The following is a 19,643-nucleotide window of genomic DNA, read 5'->3' as shown; positions in this document are numbered from 1 at the left end:
CCCCATCCCAGGCAGTGTCCAAGGCCAGGTTGAATGGGGCTTGGATCAACTTGGTCTAGTGGAAAGTGTCCCTGCCCATAGCAGGGGGCTGAAATTAGGTGAGTGTAAAGTCCCTTCCAACCCCAAACCTGCGATTCTAAGATCTTTAGAAAGTGCTGCTGAGCACCCTTCCTGCCACAAACTGAGCTCGGCCATTCCCCACTGAGACCATTGCCTTGGGAAGATTCATCCCCCAAAGCCAGACTCAGGTGAAGACCGAACACAAAGAGCCCATGGGGTTTGCCAAGTGAGTAACTGCATTCACAGAACAGTCCCTGTCAGTGAACTCACCTCACTAAGGGGAAACACCCTCTAATAAAACCAGAAGGCAGGTGCCAAAGCTGCAGCAGGATTCAGCTGCTGGAGTCAGAGTGGATAGCCCCCAGCCAAGCTGCTGACATCTCCTGGGCTAGCAGCGATTCTGACAGAAGTTAAAAAATAATAAATAGCAGACAATCCAGTTTTGGCCAGTGCTGTCAGTCTCACATGTAACATCAGCCCCAATCCTCACACAGAGCAAAAGCCTCCCTGCAGATCCCAGTGGAGCAGCTCTGGACAGACACTCTGCCTGTGCTGATCCCCCTGGTGCTGGGCATGACCACACCACACATCTCTGTCTGTCGGTAGGATCTTGACAAATCTTTTCTCACTCCCTCCTCTCTGGCCTTTTGGAAGGTGCAGGGATGTGCTCGCTCATGTTAGGATACCCAACGATTCCCACGGGTTTATGGAGAGTGGGTAAGATGTGCAGGAAGAGAATGAAGGGATACCCTGCCTCTGCAATGGCCTCTCCCTCCCTCCCTGGAAGACTGACATAGCACAAGTCCTGGGTAGGAAGAAAGTCCCTTTCATGGGTGAAAGACCAATTAGAGCTTTTTCCATGCTGTCCCACTACTGCTTTCTGCTCAGGATCTGTTCTGGAGAGCCCTGCACTCATGCCAGCTACTCAGTGGGCCTGAAGTGCTAACACAGCTCCTAGCTGGGTCATGCAGCTGGCCTGGAGCATCCTGAGAATCTGCCTTAGCTCACAGTGTACAGAGAACGCCGGGACAAGAAAACCCACCAAAAAAGACATATCTTAGATCCATCTGTGACAGAACTTCCAAGAAAAAGCCCCACTAATCTTGGACTTTACATAAGACACAAACTTCCACTCCTTTCTCATCTGTTCCCCTTTCCATACACATGCAGCTTTTCCCACCTCCTTGCTTTGTGGTATGCAATGGTGCTAGTGGGAATCGTGTCCTCATCCTCTGGCAGCTGACCTTCCATTCTCCTGATAACACTTGGCTAGCTCAGCACCAGCATTTAAGTGGAGCACAGTGGTGCTACCTGCTTGGAGAGCAACACAGAGAGCAGTGCTCTGCCCTTGTGTTGGAGGCAACTGGACTTCTGCACTCACCAGGGTTAAGAGGTTCTCCTGATGCAAGGCCAAAAGCATCAGAAATCTTAATTTTTAAAAAGAGAAGGACTCAGTCTGTGCTTCAGTAGGTGAAAAGAGCCTGTGACTGGGAAGGGCATGGAGGTCATGGAGTCACAGAAGAGTGATCTTAAGAAACCTTATAGACCATCCCATTCCAACCCTTTTACCACAGATAGGGACACCTTCCACTAGACCTGGTTGCTCCAAGACCTATCCAACCTGGCCTTCAACACTTCTACAGATGAGGCAGCCACAGCTTCTCTGCACAACCTGTGTCAGAGCCTCACCACCCTCACAGGGAAGAATTTCTTCCCAATATCCCATATAACCCTGCCCTCTGGCAGTGTAAAACCATTCCCTCTTGTCCTGTCCTCTCAGGTCTGTGTCCAAAGTCTCTCTCCAGCTCTCTAAGAGCCCCTTTAGGCCCTGGCAGGGGCTCTAAGGTCTCCCTGGAGCCTTCCCTTCTTTAGGCTGAACACCTCCAGCTCTCCCAGCCTGTCGGCAGAGCAGAGGGGCTCCAGCCCTCAGAGCATCTCCATGGCTGCCTCTGGATTCGCTCCAGCACCTCCATGTCCTTCTGATGTTGGGAGCCCCAGGGCTGGAGGCAACTCTACAGGTGGGGTCTCACCTGAGCAGAGCAGAGGGGCAGAATCCTCACCTCACCTGCTGCCCATGCTGTGGGATCAGCCCAGGACACAGGGGGCTTCTGCCAGGGGACTGCCAGCTCATGTTGTTTTAAGGAAGAAAAGTGGAGAATAAAATAACTGAACTCTTTAAGAGCAGGAGGGGTAGAATTATCTGCTGGGTAAATGCCCTCTCGAGCCCAGCACCAATAAGGAAACCTGCCCTGAACAGTTTGAAACTTGCCTTGGTTTTTATGCTTAAGTAATAGTTGGAGGAGAGAAAGGAAATATATCTCTGGAGCTGTTCCTGAGGAAGATGATTGTACTTGTATATAAACCACCAGACTGCCAAGCCAGCCTGTGATTAATATTCAGCTGGGGGGGAACTGGTGCTCCCAGGGTTTCATCCTCCCCAGCAGCCACATTCCACTGAGAGTCTTTGAGAATTTATTGCTCATTTTAATCACTGCCAGAGAATGAATAGGCAGAACTATTACGGGATGGACATATCCCATAGATTTTATTTACATATCCTTGTGACAGAATAACAAGGAGTTTTCATATGTATTTTTAATTTATTTTGATTTTCTTTATTCTTTTAAAAAACCCAAACCAGAACTCTGTGTGTGCTTTTCCTGAGCTTAGACCACACTTGCCTGGTGTTGAGGACTCTTGAGTTGGTTCCCAGTGTTAAACAGACTGAAAAAATTTAAATAAGCACTCGTGTATCTACAACTAAAAGGGAGGGAAAAGCCCTTGAAACTGGTGTCTTTCTTCTGTCACTGGAGGGGTAGCAGCCCCTGGACTGAGCTTGACCCTTGCAAGTCTTTTTGCCATTCAGCTCCTCTTTGCACCCTGTCAGACCGACCTGGTGACCACCCCTGTCTCCTTCAGTGTCTGCTGAAGGATTTTTAAGGAATATTGCAGCCAGCAAGAGTACACAGTTGCCCTTTCCCTAACCCCCTTCTGGAAGCAGCAGTGTGAGACCTCCTGACCAGAAGCTGGTATCCACTTCATCCCAGTGAGTCACCTTTGATAGACCTTTCCAAGAAAACAAGCTTCCAGCTGTGACTCACATGCTTCTTTTTCCATTCTGAACATCCTCAGGTTGCTGGTTTAAGCATATTTCCTGAGAAAAAATATCCCTTTTGGTTATTTGAAAACTGGCTGTTGGTTAATTTGGGCACAACCTTCTATGTGGAGTTTGGAGTAGTGAAAGATCATTTTAACCTTTCTTTAAACCCACAAGTATTACCTCAAGTTCTATTTTGCCCTTTCTATGGAAGAATCCCTCTCCAGACCTCCACAAAGATATCAAAGCTTAGCTCATGTCCCTGACATCTGAGCTGATCAGTTTATATCCTGTTTTCCTTTAATCTTTCAAATTCTTTTTCCTGTAAGGTGAAAGACATTGTCATCCTTTGCAGGTTTTATGCCAAGGTTTGGTTCTGCTGGTGTTGCGCTCATGAACCTTTTCCCTTGGGAGCGTTTCTCATAAATGCAGCCAAGCTTAGGAGGAATGCCAGAGGGATAATGGATAATGAAGCTGATGAACACGGAGGTACTCCAAGGGCTGGATCACTTCTGCTCTGGAGACAGGCTGAGAGCTAGGGGTGTATACCCAGAGAAGGGAAGGCTCTGGAGAGACCTTAGAGCACCTGCCAGGGCCTAAAGGGCTCCAAGAGAGCTGGAGAGTGACTTTGAACCGGGGTGTGGAGTCACGGGACAAGTCAGTGCTCCCCACTGACAGAGGGCAGGGTTAGATGGAATATTGGGAAGAAATTCTTCCCTGTGAGGGTGGGGAGGCCCTGGCACAGGTTGCCTATAGAAGCTGTGGCTGTTCCATGCCTGGAAGTGTCCAAGGTCAGGTTGGATAGGGTTTGGAGCAACCAGGTCTACTGAAAGGTGTCCCTGCCCATGGAAGTGGAGTAGAATGAGAGGAGCTTTAAGGTTCCTTCCTTCATGATTTTAAGAAAACCTGCTCTCAGAGCTGCCAAAGTGACCACATAGTGCTACTGGCTACAAAAGCAGCCATCAGGGCCACAGAGGACAGCCATGGCAGCATTTCCTTTGTCAGGAAGGAGCATGGAGAGCCCCAGAGGAAAGATCACTCTATCCCTACTTAGGACAGAGGTTTAGCACTGGGGAATGTGGTTTTGAACTCCTGCCCGAGCAGTGACTTCCAGAGGTGAGCACAGACAGTGCAGCAGTTGACACCTGGTGGGTTTATTTCATGGTAAGTGCAGTAATTGACAGTTTTAATTACCTTCATCCTCCACTTGTGGTCAGTTCTTAACCTCAGGTTTATAGCATGCAAGTTTAAATTCCAAAACCATAGAACAAACACTGAGGTTCACAACGTCAGAGGAACTTTGCAGCCAGGAACAAACCTGGTCCCCTTGTGCCTTAGCTCCTGCTCTTGTGGTCTGGTGGCAAGGGAATGCCCCTTATCTGGGACACAGGGAGTCCCCTGCCCTAGCTGATCTGTGCTGCTTGGAGAGATGATGCTCACAAGGCAACACATAAAGGTTTGGGTTGGAAGTGATATTAAAGCTCAGCCAATTCCAGCCCCTCCCATGGCCAGAGACACCTTCCACTAGACCAGGTTGCTTCTGACCGCATCCAGTCTTGCCTTGAGCACTTCTAGGGATGAGGCATCACTCATCACTGCTGTGATGGCCTCTCCTACCCACCAGTAATTCACTGAACAAGGCCTCTGCCCAGGAATTTTAAATCCTGGAGATCTAGCTGCAGATCCCTCATTGTTTAGTAGCCCACTGCTCTGCAAATGTACTGATTCCTGGCATTTTTATTGGAACCACAATGGTAAATGTGTTTCTTTTCCTTCTTTAAAGCAAATGGGACATGGAAGCTGAAGGGAAGTCACCATGGAAATGGGTGTCTTTTGCCTGAGACTGGTGCACATGAACACCTGGATCCCAGGCCAAAGCTGGACTCCAGATTCTCAGCCCTGCTTGTCTGACAGGGAATTTCAGAAAATACAGTAAAAACAGGCTCTGGATTTTACTGCATCCAGGGGTTACAGAGCAGCATTACTGGTCCTGGGCAGGTCACTGCTGAACGAGAAATGGTAACTTGAAAGAAGTGGGCACAACCACAGTCAAAATATTACAGAAGCAGGTGTTTTTCCTTATGCATCATGTTGTTAATTTTTACAGACTTCTTTTAGAAAAGGATGAAGTTGTAGGGGTGCTAAGGTGCTCTTCCATCGCTTGCACCCTAAAATCATAGAATCATAGAATGATTTGGGTTGGAAAAGAGCTTTCAGATCATCGAGTCCAACTGCTCACCCAGCACTGCCAAGGCCACCACTAACCCACGTCCCCACCTGCCACATCCACATGACATCTTTAAAATTGTTCTTGAAGTGGGAAAGGAAACCCAAACTGGCCACAATCTCAGGCTCACCTTTGCCTCTGATGCTCTCAGAAGGTTCATGACCTCCCCTTCACGGGCGTAATCCAGGGGTGTGTGTCCCATTTCATTCTTCTGCAGGGGGTTGGCACCTGACAGCACAAGAAATGAGTAAGACCAGGAGCTCAGAGTTCAGTCTTGAGGCAGAAGGAGCAGGAAGTACATCCTGTCTGTGTCCCCTGCTAACCTTTGCTCTGGAGGATGTCTGGATTAGAAAGCGAGAATGTACAACCAGTGGTTACAAGCGTGGATCTCCATGGAGGAAAAAAAGGGAGTCACTGCTAACAGCTGGCTTGTCAGTGAAGAGCTGCTGAGGGGGGGTGAGAGCACATGGTCACCAGAAGAAAATACAGTCTCACAAAAGCACCCACTTGCAGTCCTGTGGGAAACACATGGGACTGTTACAGCTTCCATTGGATGCGCTACCTGTGCCAGCTAGAGCTGAAGGTGGAGCTGAAGCTGGAGCTGAAGCTGGAGCTGAAGCTGGAGCTGAAGCTGGAGCTGGCTGTTGCCTGTGGACCAGCTGCTCCACTGAGTCCCTGGGGCACTTCTGGGGGAATATCACACCCTTCCTTGGAGGATAATTAAAAAAGAAAAAAACCCAACAAATCCCAAAGACTGAGCTGGTCTGAATTGGATGGGCAGCCCAAAGAAACACACGCACATGGAGACAGCTCTCCCTCCAAGATACTCTGGATTGCAGAAGAGCATTCCTTGTCAAACAGGTCCAGCTGCAGTGATGGGAAGTATATGGAGGGAAACTTGGTGATATCAGGAGACAGAGATAGTGGGCAATAGCCAGAGTGGCAAACAAGGTGCCACCTTCATCTCTGACTCTCATTATCTCAGGAGCTGTCCCTAAGGGAGAGACTTGTGACTAACACTGGTGCACTCCATGACTCCACAGCAGCTCCTAACCGCAAGAGTTTATGAGAATGAACCTTCAAATTGGTCCCAAATCCCCCAAATTGGTGCTGAAACTGACCATCCCACCAATTATCAAGCCCTGGAAAGCAGCCTGGTGGAGGAAGAGCCTATAACTGTTCAGCAGGTCCAGCATGTCTTCTATCCCAATCCTTCCACTGCAATTCTGTGCAATGCCCTCCTCCCTGGGTGGGGGAGTTGGTCCTGATGACTCCACTGGTGTCTCTTCCAGCCTGAATCATTCTGTGATCCTGCTGGAAACACGGGAGTGAGACAAGTACCTTGGCAGAGGCAGACCAAGCTGCTCCTGTGCCATGAGACAGTGCAAAGCACCAGGAGTGCTCAGTAATGGCGAGGAGCAATCAGAATAGATAAACGAAGTAAGGGGAATCTGTGGGAGTAGAGCTGTAGAAATTAGCCATTCCTAGGCATTGGCATCAGGGAACTGTATTTGCTTACAGAATGAAAAATGTGCTCCATAAACATTCGACACGGACTAATTTCTATGGCAAGCCTTGTCTTCACAAATAAAGAATGTGATCAAGACAGGTGAGATTACACACTGCTGGAGCTGGCTGCTCCTTATATGTTAAAGAGACAGCACTCTCATTATCCCCTCCCGCCAAAACCTACCTGGGTCTGTGCAGTGAGGAGTGGGGCATGTCCCTGACTTCTCCAAATGATGACATCCTTGAGGCTAGGTCTGCTCTCATTTCTGATGGAGGGTTTGTTTGGCTTTGCCCTGGATCTATCAATAATGGCTCTCCAATATTGGCCTAATCCCCCTGTTAATGGCTTTGACGACTTGACTAATTGCTGCAATAATTGATAGAACCCGACTCCTATAACTGGTCGATTCCAACCTCGAGTACCAGCAGCAATAAAATATTATGCTGCCATAAATAACGGTATCACTTGGCTTGCTAATAGAAGGTAAAAGTGGCCACTGGTCTGTCAGTGCCCTGGCTGACCCCACTCCACATCCCCACCTCCTCTCCTGCCCTCTCCCCACCCTGTGGCACAGGCTGCGGCAGTATCCAAGGGGATGTCAACCTTCCATGACTTAATAGAAGGCAATTTGTCACCTCCCACTCGCTGTCTGTAGCTGGAGATGGACACCTGGGCAGCACCTCAGGCTGTATGAGCCCGTTGCCTCCTCCCACTCTCCATGCTCATATTAGAAGGCCCCGGCTGATAATATTTGATAAATAGTGTGGGGGTTCTCTCCCTTCACCCGCACAGCATTGTGGCGCTGCAGCAGCTGCAGAAGGTCACTCATTGGGGAAATATGTTTCTGTCAGTGGGATCGAAAAAAGTTTAGTGGAGTGACAGGCCTCAATTTTTCAAATTTTATTAACTCCATCCCCTTAACAATTTGTCTTGAATTCCTTCGAATTCTGGATAACTGTCAATAGAGCTGGCGACGCAGTGGATACTGGTACTTAGGTCCCCCACTGCTGTCAGGATAGGGATAGGGATGGCAAGAGGACGGAGAGATGGCAGGAGGAAAAGGAGAATGCCAAAGGGCACAGACAGAACCCGGAGGAACATCCCAGTAATGCTCCCTGTGTCCTCGGCAGCCCCAAGACCCTGCCCTTGTCCCTCCATACTGTCAGGGCAGAAGAGCAGCAGATCTGAGCCTGCTGCAGCCAGAACCAAGTTCACATTTCTAACAGACAGGACAGGCCACACAGTGGCATTGGAGCCTCATATGGACAGCCAGAGAATGACATTGCTCCGAAAAGTGGACAGATCACAGCTTGAAAAATCCCTGAGTACTGGGACAAGGAAAGGATTCTTAAGGACCTTGTTTCATAGCCCAGCCAGAAGGTGTGAAAGCTCCTGCTCCAGGGCATACCCACAGATAGCCTCTAGCTGAGTGTTTGGGTCCTGAGCTGTTCCCAGGAGTGGATGTGGGGATGGAGAACTGGCATGAGACATCCTTGTCCTGATGCCACTTCAGAGGTCCTGCCTGCAAATGAGCTGGGCAGCAGCAGTGGCCTGTGGTGACCTGCGTTATGGAAAGACAAGATGCCAAAATGTTCAACGTCTCCTATCTTCCTTCTTTGGTGTCCAGAAAGTACAATATGTTGGAGGTGGCAAGCGAGTGCTTGCTCAAATCTCCGGCACAGAAGACGGCACTACTTCAGTCAGGAAAGTCAGGGAAAGCCATTCTCCCAGTATAAAGCCATTCAACAAGGATAGAATCACAGAACATTTTAGGTATGAAAAGCCCTCTGACACTATTGAGTCCAACCATTTCTCCAGCACTGCCAAGGCCACCACTAACCCATGTCCCCTGTGGATGCTGACAGTGGTCAGAGAGAAATTTTTAGGCATCACGCAGCAGCGAGAGCCTCTGAGAAAGCAAGTCAGATAGACTTTCCCAGGCACTTGCTCTGGAGGAGCTGTGAGAAGATATTCCAAACAATTCCAAACAAATTCTGCACCTGCTGCTTTTCCAACTTGTTTACTTGTAAAGATGCTTCCGAAAGCGTGTTGGCTTGAATACCCAATCATGGAACAGTGTATAAAAAGTGTGTGTTTCTAATAAATGTTGTTACATACGCCCTTCAAGAAGACTGGAGTCATATCGTTATTTCAGCCGTCCCAAATACAGTAACGATAGTCCCCAAGTGCCAAAACTATGTGGCCACACCCTTCATGGATGGGGACTCCACCACTGCTTTGGACAGCCTGTGCCCAAAAGGCCAGACAACCCTTTAAGGGAAGGAATTTTCTCCATAGCCAACCCAAACCTCCCCTGGCACAACTTGAGGCCATTTCCTCTTGTCCTATCTATCACTTCTCATCTGGGAGAAGATACAAATCCGCACCTACATAATACAGCCATTGCATAAAGCCACTCTCCCCTGTATAAAACTGTTCTCCCAGCATGAAATAATTTTCCCTGCTATAAAACCATTCATAGAATTACAGAGTCGCTGACTGGTTTGAGTCCAAAGAAACCATAAAGACCATTTATTTCCAACCTTCCCATCGTGAATAGGGATGCCATTCTCCCCAGTATAACGCCATTGAACCGGTACAAAGCCATTCTCCCCAATATAAGACCCCAGCACTGAGTCTGTCCTGAGTGGAGGGTCTGAGCACACTTGGCCCCTGGGCAGGGCAGGTACAGGCAAGGCCTAGGCACAGGCAGCAGGGATGAACCTGAGGGCACTTCTCTCTGCTCCTCATGGCACTGCATCCAGGAGTGCCTCAAGATCTTTTAGGAGGCTCTGTGAGCACCCCTTCTTCCTAGGTCACCACCTTGGACCTACCCTGTGCTCCAGCACACTGAAGGGACTTGGGGAGCATTACTTTTCCTGCAGCAGGCTCTGCTGGATCCAATATCCTGGAACTGAGCGGGAAATAAACTCTTTTTTCTGTTGAAGGGAACTAAATCCCAGAAAGAGGAGCCTGGAAGTACCAAAGCCTATGGTGGTTGCTGTTGAGGGTGCTGGAAGTGGACACATTGAGTGGCCATCACCCTAAACCAGGATGTCCACATGTGCCGTATCTACACATCTGTTAAATCCCTTCAGGGATGAGGACTCCACCATCATCCTGTGCCAGGGCTAGACAACACTTTCAGGGAAGGAATTTTCTCTAATATTCAACTGAAACTTTCCCTTGTGCAACTTGAGGCCGTTTCTTCTTCTCCTGTCACTTGTTGCCTGGGAGAACGTGGCTACAACCTCCTTTTGAGTAGTAGTAGGGGGTGAGAAGATCTCCCCAGAACCTCCATTTCTCCCATGAGGGGCACAAAACTGACCCCAAGATTTGAGGTGAGACTTCACCAGTGCCTGGTACAGGATCAGTCACTGTCCTGGTCCTGCTGGCCACACAATTGGTGACACAAGCTGTAGCGGTTTCATGTTTGCCAAATTCTGTTTGCTAAATTTAGTGTAGTGGTCTTAGTATTTATTTTTGTGGGAGCAGATCAGGAGGAGCAAAGCAGGCTCAAGCTTAAAAAATAAACAAATAGTTTTATTAACACACACTAAAAGAATGGAAAAGTTTAAAAAAAAAAACAAAACACCCACCAAAAAGAAACTTCAAAACACTCTTCTCTTCCCTTACAAACTGTTAACTTTCTAACACAAACCACAGAGAGCAAATCACAACCTGTGATTTTCAGTCAGTTTCACCATTTAAACATAATCTTTCATCACTTTGGGAGAGGGGTCTCTCTAGAGTCCTATGGGGACGTTTGCCACTAGACAAAAACAGTCTGGTGGCTTCCAGTGTCACAAATCTGCAGCTGCCTGGAATTTTTGCAGATTGTGCTGTTCCACCCAGTAGCAGCCTTTCCCCTGGCTACTCACGGGCCTCTCAGTGTATCTGGGGTACTGTTTAAGAATGCTTCCTCTAGTGCAAAACAAGGATTCTCTTCTTCTATCCCTAAAATTGTCTCTTATCTCAAAAGAAAGAGAGACCTCCTTTTACCCCAGGAGTGAGGAGCTTTGAGATTGTCACTTAAATCTCAATCATATCAATCCCCAATTTTGACTAGAACTATAATTTCCCAAACAGCATTAAGATGTTACAAGAAACAGTCCATTTCTCCATAGTTTACCCCAGAGAAGTCCGGTTAAAAAATGTCCACATCCTCAATCACTCTTCTAATAACCTTTATTGGTTCTTTCACACTTGCTCCACTGACGTCATGCCTTTTCTACATCCACTCTGTCTCTTTCTTCTCTTTCTCAGGGAAGAGCTAGGCCCTGGAAGCTTCATGTTGCTAGGAAAGGGTTAAATTTGCCCAGGCCTGCAGTGGCTATGTGACCTCTGCAGGGCAGCAGTCTCCCCCGGCAGGTTTCCTCTCTCCACTCTTTTCCTCTCTGTCTGGAAATCACTGGAGGGGAGCTCTGCCCACCCCTCGGTGACAATCGGGGTGACAATCGGGGTGGCCTCGGCCCAACCAGGCCCATAGCTGTTACCAGGGGCCCAGCCGAGATCCCTCCCTGCTCCATGGCTCTGGGGAAGTCTGAAAGCAGTTGATGTTAAGCTGCAACCTCTCCTCCCCCGCTGGGAGCCGATGGAGTCCAGCCAGGCCTCAGGGAGCACCAGGCCCAATTCTATGTTACCTGTTCAGCTGACCAGGAGGAAAAAGGGCTGACTTGAACAAAATCAGGATTTATATGGGTACTTCCCAAAGTCACATTCAACATTCTCAGTGGTCAAAGCAGAAGCCAATATCCCAACCTAGCCTCCTGATAGGTCCCTGTCCTTTCTAAAACAATTCCCAGGTCCTGACAGGGCAACGCTCTACATTCCTCCCTAACTAAAAACTAAACTATGCCAACCCATGGCACAAGCCAAGATCCCCTTGGTCTTATTGTCCACCTGGGCACACACATAGCACCAGCTCCAGTTCCATCACATCAAATGCTGCCTAATGGACAGCCCTGGGCTGGCAGCAGCCCTCACAGAGATCTAGGGAACAGGATCTGTGCTCCCTTGGTCCAGTGGCCTCACTCTCAAAAGCACAAGAAGCCTTTCCAACCCAAATTTGTCCAGCCAGGTAGGGTGACGCTCAGAGCAATCTGTTCTAGTGGAAGGTGTCCCTGTCCATGGCAGGGGACTGGAACTGGAGGAGCTTAAGGTCTCTTGCAATCCAAATCATTATGTTATTCTGTGAAGGAAGGATTTAGACTTAATTAAGAATTAGACGTTTCTGGATCAGAGTTTACATGGAAAAGCAGACATCCAGAGCTCTGACATGAAGGTCAGATGCTGATAAGGGCAGGTAACATCCAGCAAGAAGAGGTCCTCTTGGAGGCGCAGCTTAACCAGTGCTCTCAAACCTTGTGAACCAGACTGAACACAAATCTTTATGTACTCGGACCGACACAAGTCATGCAATGCTCAGGACCGGGATGTGTAAGCTGGAACAAAGGCGAAGGAGACTGGTCGGAGCAGCATGTAAACTGGACTGCAGATAAGGACTGAGCTGCAATGGTGGAGTGGTGAGGTCAGCTGTTAAAGACTGGAAACAAAAGGAAGATAAGAAAGGCAATTGAATGAGCCAGTGACACATGGATTGTACAGAACAAAATGCCCTGACCGAACAAGGGAAATACAGCATGTGGGCCACTCCTCTGAGAGACTGAAGGGCACTGGAACACACTGAAAACTAGCCCAGGGACTCCAAGGGTAAAGAGCACAACACCAATAAATTGTTAAACTACTGAAAACCAGAGACTAAGAGCTCTGGCAGTCAGAAAGCTCCCAAGACAATGTGCAAACCTTAATTCAGCCTTGGTCAAAGCAAAAGGCTTTCTCCAAACCTCAGCTCCTAAGCACTACACTGCAATGGGACACATGTTCATGCCAGATCTCCTCACCAGAAAATCCAGCAAAGAATCCATGGCCAAGGAGCTTTGTACCACAAGGGGGAAACATGGATCTTGCCAGAAACAAAGCAGCAGCCTACCAGCAGGTAACTGTCAGAAACATGGATGTAAAGTCTGAAGAAACCCATGATATTTATTAAAGTCCTTATAAGAAGAGTTAGGATCTTAGAAATAAACCACACCATCATCCTTCCAAACCCAGGGGAGATGAAGAAAACCAAATGAAGTGCTTGCTTTGCCAAATTAAATGTAAAAAACCCACAGGTAAAGAAGGATTTAAAAGAAGTCCCTTCTTTAGGAATGAAAGCTAGGACCTTTGAGCCATATCAGAAGCTGGAAGTCAGCCTGAGAGGGTGAGTTTCCATAAGTGATAAAGATCAAGGCCAGGCTGGACAGGACTTGGAGCAAACTGATCCATTGAGAAGTGTCCCTGTCCATAGTGAGGGTTTGTAACAAGATGAGCCTGAAGGTCACTTCCAATCCAAAACTGTTCTCTGATTCTACGGCAAATGGGAAAGTTACAATAGAAGAAATAGGGAAAGAATGAATGGATGTCTTAAATGTGTGCACCTTTCACTCTTGCTTTATTGGAACCTGAGTGTAAGTCAGTCTGTCCCTACTTGACAACTGTGTGTGAAAACAATCCACCTGACTCCTGACTTTTGTTTTGTAAGGTAAGAGAGAGAAAACTACAGAATCACACTCTTCCCATATACCCATCACCCTTTCTCCATGTACCCGTGTGTACAGAGCTCTTAAGATCATGCCAAACATGTTGTCACTGTCAAGTTTGTCCCCAGAAAACACTTCAAGAGGGATCTATTTACTCCCCTGCCCTAAGAGAAAACTATTCCTAAGTGCTCCAACAGAGACAGAAATGTGCTGGCACTTTGGAGTCTTATTGCTCTCACCACAGTGGGATACTGGATGCCTCAATGCTGGGATATGATTGGTTTCTAAATCCCAGTTTCATAGGATTTTAATTACTGGTCTGGCATGGTGGGGAGTGGAACTGGCTGCGGTCAGATGAAGGATCGATACACCGGCCCAGAACATATTGAGCCTCGGCACTCACAGATGCTATTGCACTATTTAATCATCTTTTGCAAAATTTACAGTGCAGCAGAAGGAATCAATACGGAATTTATCACATTCCCTTGTAAATATGAGCATGGAGAGGGAGAGAGGATGTCAGGCACTCTGGCATGACAGCTGGTCTGGGCAGCAAACCTTCACAACAGACCACCCAGGACAGCTACCATGCCTGTGACTTGCCAAAAAGGGCCCAGTCAGCCACTGGGATTTGTATTCCCGGGAACAGCTGCATCCACAGTGGCTGCATTTGTATGCTCTGACCTGCTTGCAAGCTAAACCTTGTCCCAGCTTCTTTAAAGGAAAGACAGGAAGAAGCCATACAGGTTATGCAGATCCTTACTCTGCACAACGTGGTTTACAGACCCTGTCATAGAGTCATAGAATAGTTTAATGCAATTTTCTGGGTTGGAAAAGCCCTGCCAGACCATCAAGTGCAACCACTCCCTCAGCACTAACCCATGCTCCCAAGAGCCACACCCACAAGGCTTTTAAATCCCTCCATGGACGGGGACTCCAACACTACCCTAGGCAGCCTGTGCCAAGACTGAACAACCCTTTTGCGGAAGAAATTTTCCCCATATCCAACCTAAACCTCCCCTGGCACAACTTGAAGCAGTTTCCTCTCATCCTGTTGCTTGTTACCTGGGAGAAGAGCCTGACCCCCACCCGGCTTCACCCTTCTTTCAGGGAGTTGTAGAGAGGAAGGAGCTCTGCCCTGAGCTCTTGTTTACTGTAGTAACTGCTGACTGTAGCAAAACCTCAATGTTACTTTCTCAGGATGTGCTAAAACCAAAGATATCTCCCCTCTGGAACTGGCTGCTGGGACCTGAAAGCCTACTCTCTAGGAATATCCTTTACTCACCCTCTGGAAGAATGGACTCTTTTAATCTGAGATGCAACAGAAAACAGAAAATACTCCAAGATATATTATGCAGTAGTTAATAAGAAATTAATTGGGTTAGAAAAAACCCAATTAATTAGAACCTGACTTTTTCCAGAGAATATCATAAGCACTTTTGCCTTCTGATGTCCAAAGCCCACCCCTTGCAATGCTGGCTCCATAATCTGTTTACCGATCATTCACTCTACTCACAAGATCTGCAATTACATTGGACTGAGGAGAGGAGTGCACAACATTAGGAACAAATGCACTGGGCTAAATTTACCAGCAAATCGAGTTCAGCAGACCAGGTTATTGCAGCTTCAGCTAAAATGTTTTCACAAACGTATGGTCATTTCTTCCTCTCTCCCTTCCACATCTAATTAGAGATGAGAGACTCCAAGATTGCTGAAGAGGACCTCTGGACAAGGGCAAGAAGTGACAGGACAAGGGGGAATGGCTTCCCACTGACAGAGGGCAGGGTTAGATTGGGTATTAAAAAGAAATTCTTCCCTGTGAGGTTGCTGAGGCCCTGGCACAGGTTGCCCAGAGAAGCTGTGGCAGCCCCATCCCTGGAAATGTTCAAGGTCAGGTTGGATGGGGTTGGAGCAATCTGAGTTAGTGGAAGGTGTCCCTGCCCATGGCAGCAGGGTGGAATGAGAAGAGCTTTAAGGTCCCTTACAACCCAAACCATTTTGTGATCCTGTGATTCTGCTAAGGATGTACCGCAGGAGGCATTTCCAATGCAGTAACAGCCTGGTGAGCCTGTGTGCTGGCTCTAAGAGGAGCTGGGAGCAGAGGAGATGATTTCTGAACATGGGAAATAGAAAGCAGGGCAGTCAGGGATGAGGAGAGCATTGGGTACAATGTGACACACATGGAGCCTGCTCAGGTTTGGCAGAAGGGCAGGTGCTGGTTTCTGCAGTGGGGATAGAGAAGGGACATCTCAGGAACTGGCCCAGGTCAGCCTCTGAAGGAAGGAACTGCCCTACTTTTAGGCAAGGATAGGAGATACAAGCCCCTACCCACCTACATGCAGCAGCAGAGTAGTGGTTACTGCCATACAACCGTGTGAAAATAACACTTCCACATGTCAGCAGATGACAGTTCAGACAATCCCCTGCCACATGGACAACACACCTTGGAAAAGCACTTGGAAATTAACTTTGAGATCCTAGAAAAATGGCAGCTGAGCTGCTACACACCAGGGAAACTTGGCTTCTATGCTTCTTCCTGTGCCTAGTTTCTCGGGTGTATACATAAGCAAGTGCTCACAATATTCTGATTTTGCATTTTGTAGCTCCAACCTACGACAGTTCCTGCAGCATCTTCTTCTGTGCTCTGTCGCGTGTAACTTTAATTTACTGAAAGGTTACCACAGTTATGACAACACTTCCCAGCACAAGGCTGTGAAAGGGGAACAGTTTCTTATGCTGGGAGAAAGGTCATTTACCTGCAGGGCAACTCCCTGAGCAGCAGCAGTGCTGTCCCTAGCTCTGAATTACAGAATCATAAGGCATTGTTTGCGCTGAACAGACCCTAAAGCCCACCTCATTCCACTCCACTGCCATGGGCAGGGACACCTTCCACAAAACCTGGTTGCTCCAAGACCTATCCAACCTGGCCTGTAATACTTCCAGGGATGGGGCAGCCACAGCTGCTCTGGGCAACCTGTGCCAGCGCCTCACCACCCTCACAGGGAAGAATTTCTTCCCAATATGCCATCTAACCCTGCCCTCTGTCAGTGGGGAGCCCTGACTTGTCCTGTGACTCCACATACTTACCCAGAGTCCCTCTCCATCACTCTTGGAACCCCTTTAGGCACTGGCAAGTGCCCTAAGACTCTAAGACTCACTCCCTGGAGCCTTCTCTTCTCCAGGGTGTAAAACCCCAGTTCTCCCAGTCTGTCTCCAGAGCAGAGGGGCTCCAGCCCTAAAACAATCACCATGACTTGCTCTGGACACGTGAATCAGTGCCTGCCTGATCTCCTCTGGCTCCCTGCATTTCAGCATCAGGTTCTAGAGCAGAACCATTTGTAGAAGGGTGGTTAATGTTGGCTATGCTCCGTGGCAAGGTTACGCCATTGCCAGAAAGCTGCACCTTTTAATACTGGCTATTTTACTTAAATACTGACATAATAAAAGTTCCCTCTAAAACAAGGAGACTTCTGCCTTCCTCTGAGCTAAACACAAAGTCCCTGGAATCAATTGTGCCTGCAGTAGCAACTGGAGCACTCTGTGGATGAGAGTGCTCACCCATCCCTTCCCCAAACACCAATATTTATGGTGTTGCCTCAGGCCAGGGGACTGTGAAATGTCACCAACAACTGACCGAAAGGACAACAGAGCCGCCACTTCGTCTCGCGGTCTGCTGGGCACACACATGCTGACCACAGGGCTATAAGGTCCTGGAGGGGTCAAGCGAGTCACTGAATGGGCCACAAAAGGCTAGGGATGTGGGGTGAGGGGCAAGTGCAGGGGGCTTCCCTTAAAAAACAACGGGGGCGGGGGGTGGTAGGGAAGTGGTTAGAGCAGAGAGGGGCTGGGCTGTTAATGGCTTTGGCCCGAGGGCAGGGCATCAACAAGGGAAGTTAGAGGAAGAGTAAATGCAGAGTTAGTAAAAGGCAGGTGTATGGAGAGATCAAGGGGAGCCCGTTCCATGTCAGCAAGCAGAAGCCACCCTGTGTGCGATGTCAATGGCAGCACAAGGGCATTACCCTCACAAAGGGCTGAACGGTGTTCGATCCCCACACCAAAACCCCTGGCCATGTATTCATCCCAAATTACACTGACGGGAGGCAGGGATCCCCTGCTTTGTTATCGCACGGAATCGGAATCGGGAGGAGGGGAACACCCCCAGTGAATGCCCTGAAATCCCTCCTATCACGCGCCCATCAGGAAATCCAACTCCAGCACCCAAAACTAGCTGAAAGGGCAGGGAGGGTTTGCTGTCACCCCAGCAGCTCAGAGTCCACCTGAGAGAAACGTGAAGCTTATTACATTTAGCAAATTATCCTCATAAATCTGCATCCTAGCCATGACTGCAAAGGGTAAGTGGGTATTGTGGACAATGAACAGGGATGAATCTGAGGAACACTGTGAACTCTGCCTTGGGATTCTACCAGGGCTCCAATGGGATCTTTCACATTATCACCAAATGGAGATTCTCACCAGTGGGTTGTTGTCTCCAGGATCTGAGCACTGGGACACGCTCTACAAGACAAGGATTTCCACTTGGAAATGAACTCTCAGTGCAGGCTATTGAGCAGGATCCAGAAGGATTTCTTATGGGCTGGACTAAGAACAGAACAGTGATGAATTTGGCTAAGTTCTGAATTTTCACTTTGATTTCACACAATCCTTCCATTTGTACCCAAACAAACACAGACCCACAGATTGTTAAATGCTTTTTTTTTTTTTTTTTTCCTGAGATCCAAGTGAGTTCTTTCAAGCTGAGACACTTTGCTACAAACAAAGATCTCTCTGTGGGCACCAGGCAGAGAAAGGGCCATTCACAGGGATGGCAGTGGCTCCAGGACAGACACAGAAACATCTCTGGAACGAAAAGAACAGTTGGCTCTGTGAAGTAAGGTCTGGATTGGAATAGTACTCGGAGAGCTAAGCAGGGCACAACTGGAGAAATAAGGTATACCTACTCCTCACAATGATTTATTCAGGATGGAAAAATTCTCTAGTGCCAACTTTACTTACTTGCATCCATCTGTGTTTAGGGTAACCAAGGAGCTATCTTGGTACTTTCAATCAACTGATAATATCTGACAGCAAGGAGGCTTTCCAAGACAGAAATGAAAAGCAGGTATCTTTGTAGAAAATGCTATTCCAGTTGATTCTGCCCCTCTACCCCACTCAGGTGAGACCCCACCTGCAGAGCTGCCTCCAGCTCTGCAGTCCAACAACAGAAGGAGCTAGAACTGCTGGAGTGAGTCCAGAGGAGGCCACAGAGGTGCTTTGAGAGCTGAAGCTCCCCCGCTCCGGAGACAGGCTGGGAGAGCTGGGAGCGGTCAGTCCAAACCATTCTGTGATTCTATGATTCACACCATGACATATGTGAAACACTCTCCAGATCTCCAGCACACTCCCTCTGCACAGATCTGCTCCCAATACTGCTGTGACAAGGTTTTTTCCAGCACTTCAACCCCACTGCCACTCTCTGTAACACCCCAGAGCCCCTTGCACTCTCCCGCAAAGCCCTTCCAGGTCAGTGCATTCACAACCCATTGCTCAAGCAGGTAAAGCCTGTTCCACTCTGCTCCACTCTGCTCCTCCTGTGGGCATCCCTGCCCACAACTGTGGGATGCCAGAGGTATTCTCGGAGCAGTTCCTTCTGACCACGAGTGCCCATGGCCAAGTGACCGCTGTGCATGTGCTGTTAGCCCATGCAACAGCCATGCAGTAAGTCATATGCTCTGGGACCATGCCAGGTTCTGTGTTCACGCAATACCCACACATGCTGTGAACGCAGAGTGGGGCTTCTAGGTCAGAAAAATGCAATGAATCCCATTTGGGACAGTATTTTTGTCTGAAGACTTCCCAGCCACCATGTCCACACAGTCCCATAGCTTCCTGAGCAGCTGCCTGCTTTTTCAGCTCTCTTCCCTGCAAGGAACCCTGCTTTTGCAATAGAATTTCTCTGACTGGTTCCTTTGTTTTTGGGTTTATTTATGGCCAGGAGCCGAGGTTCTGGTATCTGTAAGACTCCCAGAGAAACCCTGATGTGGAGTTCAGTGCTACAGAATCTCACCCTTTCACTCTTGTATTTCTATTTGTGAAAGATAATAAGCACATAGTACAGATGAGTATCCAGGTTCAATGTTGCCACAAATTATTTTCCTCATCCCATCT

The 19,643-nt window shown here is 48.3% G+C and overlaps 1 protein-coding gene across 1 annotated transcript in view; it reads right to left on the bottom strand.

Annotated features, from left to right (window-relative positions):
* CLPB (ClpB family mitochondrial disaggregase) overlaps positions 1-19,643 on the bottom strand; it is a 73,715-nt gene that overhangs the window by 22,457 nt on the left and 31,615 nt on the right. Inside the window, exon 6 of the mRNA XM_040056450.2 lies at positions 5,515-5,612. Coding sequence (XP_039912384.1) covers positions 5,515-5,612 — 98 coding nt within the window. The remainder of the gene's footprint in view (positions 1-5,514; positions 5,613-19,643) is intronic.

This window comes from Hirundo rustica, chromosome 2 (assembly GCF_015227805.2).
Source record: "Hirundo rustica isolate bHirRus1 chromosome 2, bHirRus1.pri.v3, whole genome shotgun sequence".
Classification (NCBI taxonomy): Eukaryota; Metazoa; Chordata; class Aves; order Passeriformes; family Hirundinidae; genus Hirundo; species Hirundo rustica.
Note: the sequence above shows the minus strand (reverse complement) of the source record. Positions and strands in the feature narration are given on the sequence as shown.